The sequence below is a fragment of the Canis lupus genome, chromosome 10, assembly GCF_048164855.1.
Source record: "Canis lupus baileyi chromosome 10, mCanLup2.hap1, whole genome shotgun sequence".
Lineage (NCBI taxonomy): Eukaryota > Metazoa > Chordata > Mammalia > Carnivora > Canidae > Canis > Canis lupus.
The window spans coordinates 62461124-62463479 of record NC_132847.1 but is presented as its reverse complement, the minus strand read 5'-3'; the positions used below and the strand labels follow the sequence as shown (position 1 = coordinate 62463479).

General features: G+C 37.1%; 1 protein-coding gene across 1 annotated transcript; it reads left to right on the top strand.

Annotated features, from left to right (window-relative positions):
- The first annotated feature begins 1086 nt into the window (after window positions 1-1086).
- On the top strand, window positions 1087-2049 carry LOC140641055 (olfactory receptor 13C7-like). Its single transcript, XM_072840342.1, has one exon. The coding sequence runs from the start codon at window positions 1087-1089 to the stop codon at window positions 2047-2049; it is 963 nt and encodes a 320-aa protein (XP_072696443.1).
- Window positions 2050-2356: the final 307 nt, after the last annotated feature.

The following is a 2356-nucleotide window of genomic DNA, read 5'->3' as shown; positions in this document are numbered from 1 at the left end:
TATATTATTGAATTTATTGAGGTGGAATTTATGAGACTAGCAATCTCACAAAAGAGTAGGACTTCTGTTTCTGGCACTTTAATGTAGAAACATTGTATTCTAGTGAATTGGGGATATAAATAATTGTAACATATTACTAATGCTTAAGAATATTTTGAGTAACCTATATCTCCTTATTATGGGTATTCTGAATATGCAGTGAGAAAATGATTGGCAGAGCAGCTCTTTGAGCAAAGTTGATTTCTGTGCAGGGAACAGATAATATGTATTTTCTCATGCCTGCAAGTAAAAGAGTAAATCCCCCATCACTTGAATTTCTTAGATTATACCTTTATTATGGTTTGTAGATTGAGACATGTGCACTGGAGTTTTTCTGAGATCAACTTGTAATTCATTATATGTATTAGGCAGGGTGGTAGAGCTACCTAGACATCCCAACTTGTACTGAAAAAGACAAGAATAATTTTGTCCATGTCTAAAAACTGTTTTCTTTTTTTCTTTTACAACCATTAGTAATGTCTATAGTTAATATCCTTAGGATATTACAGGTATACCTTTTCCCCCAGGTTTGAATTAAACAAAAGTTCTTTTTCTAAAAATGTATCTTTTCAGCTCATTTTTCTGGCCACAAAGTTCTGAAACTGAGATGAAGTTACCATTGAAGCAGGACTTCATACACCATTTTGTTTTAGTAACTGAAGAACAGTGATTTTCGTTGATGCTAATGTATTAGTTGTGTTTTGGATTGTTTGATCAAAATGTTATGGTGATGTGGCATTCAAAAAATTTCAGATTCATAATGTAAGTGAGATACACAATTCTAACCCAGTTGTATGTGTTCTGAATCTCTTTTCTAACAAAAGCTTTTTTTTTTTTTGAGCTACAGTCTCCATGAGATCTAAAGTTCTAACTGAGGTTAGAGGATCATTATATAGTCTTATGCTATCTATGTATCCAGTTATAAGTCCATATTGCCCCTAAGGGAAGCTGCTTAAGGATGCAAACAACTCTTGCAAGCACTGCTGTAACAGATCCACATGTATTCTAGCTGTTGCAGAAGTCATTTTAGTCAAAGAAAATATTAACATGGGAGAGACCAATCAGTCTTCTGTGACAGAATTTGTCCTTTTGGGACTTTCTGGCTATCCAGAGCTTGAGGCCATTTACTTTGTGCTGGTACTGTGTATGTACCTGGTGATCCTGCTGGGAAATGGAGTCATCATCATTGTAAGTGTCTGTGACACCCACCTACACACCCCCATGTACTTTTTCCTCAGTAACTTATCATTCTTGGATATTTGCTATACCAGTTCTTCTATTCCCCTATTTCTCAGCAGCTTTTTAACATCAAAGAAAACCATTTCCTTCTCTGGATGTGGAGTGCAAATGTTTCTTTCCTTTGCTATGGGAGCCACAGAGTGTGTCCTTCTAAGCATGATGGCATTTGACCGCTATGTGGCCATCTGTAACCCTCTGAGATACCCCATCATTATGAGCAAGACTTCATATGTGCCCATGGCTGCTGGGTCCTGGATCGCAGGAGGTGTCAATTCTGTGTTGCAAACCTGTCTTGCGATGCGGCTTCCCTTCTGTGGGGATAATGTCATTAATCATTTTACTTGTGAAATCTTGGCTGTCTTAAAATTGGCCTGTGCTGATATCTCCATAAATATCATTAGCATGGTTATTGCTAACATGATTTTTCTTGTGGTCCCAGTACTTTTCATTTTTGTTTCCTATGTTTTCATTCTCTCCACTATCCTGAAGATTCCTTCTGCAGAGGGGAAGCGCAAAGCCTTCTCCACCTGCTCTGCCCACCTAACAGTGGTGATTATATTCTATGGAACCATCCTCTTCATGTATGCAAAACCCAAGGCTAAAGACTCATCTGGTGCAGACAAAGTACAAGTCACAGACAAAATCATCTCTCTATTCTATGGAGTCGTGACACCTATGCTCAATCCTCTCATCTATAGTTTGAGGAACAAAGACGTGAAAGAAGCTGTGAAGAATGTACTGTGTCGGAAATGCTCCTCAGAGGCGATGTGACTGCTTTTAAAGAAATTCTTTTTTTCTGAATGCAGGACTAGTTCTCACCTAGAGGTTTCAAAGAAAATATAAGGGTTGGTGGTACAATTAATTCTTGAAATTCTCATTTTTCTGTTCCTGATATTTAAATGTGAGAGAAATGTAGAGCCTACTTTTTCCTTCATAACTGGATTAAGGAGAAATGGGTAATTTATGGGTAAAAGCAACTTATGGGTAAAAGGATTCTCATCCAAATCATCCACCTTCTCATGGATAACAGAATTTAGTTTAACTCTGGAATAATGAGTTCTATAATCTTATGTGAAAG

Bases quoted from the DNA above. Each gene is read 5' to 3' on its own strand.
- LOC140641055 (XM_072840342.1), top strand. From the start codon at position 1,087: ATGGGAGAGACCAATCAGTCTTCTGTGACAGAATTTGTCCTTTTGGGA.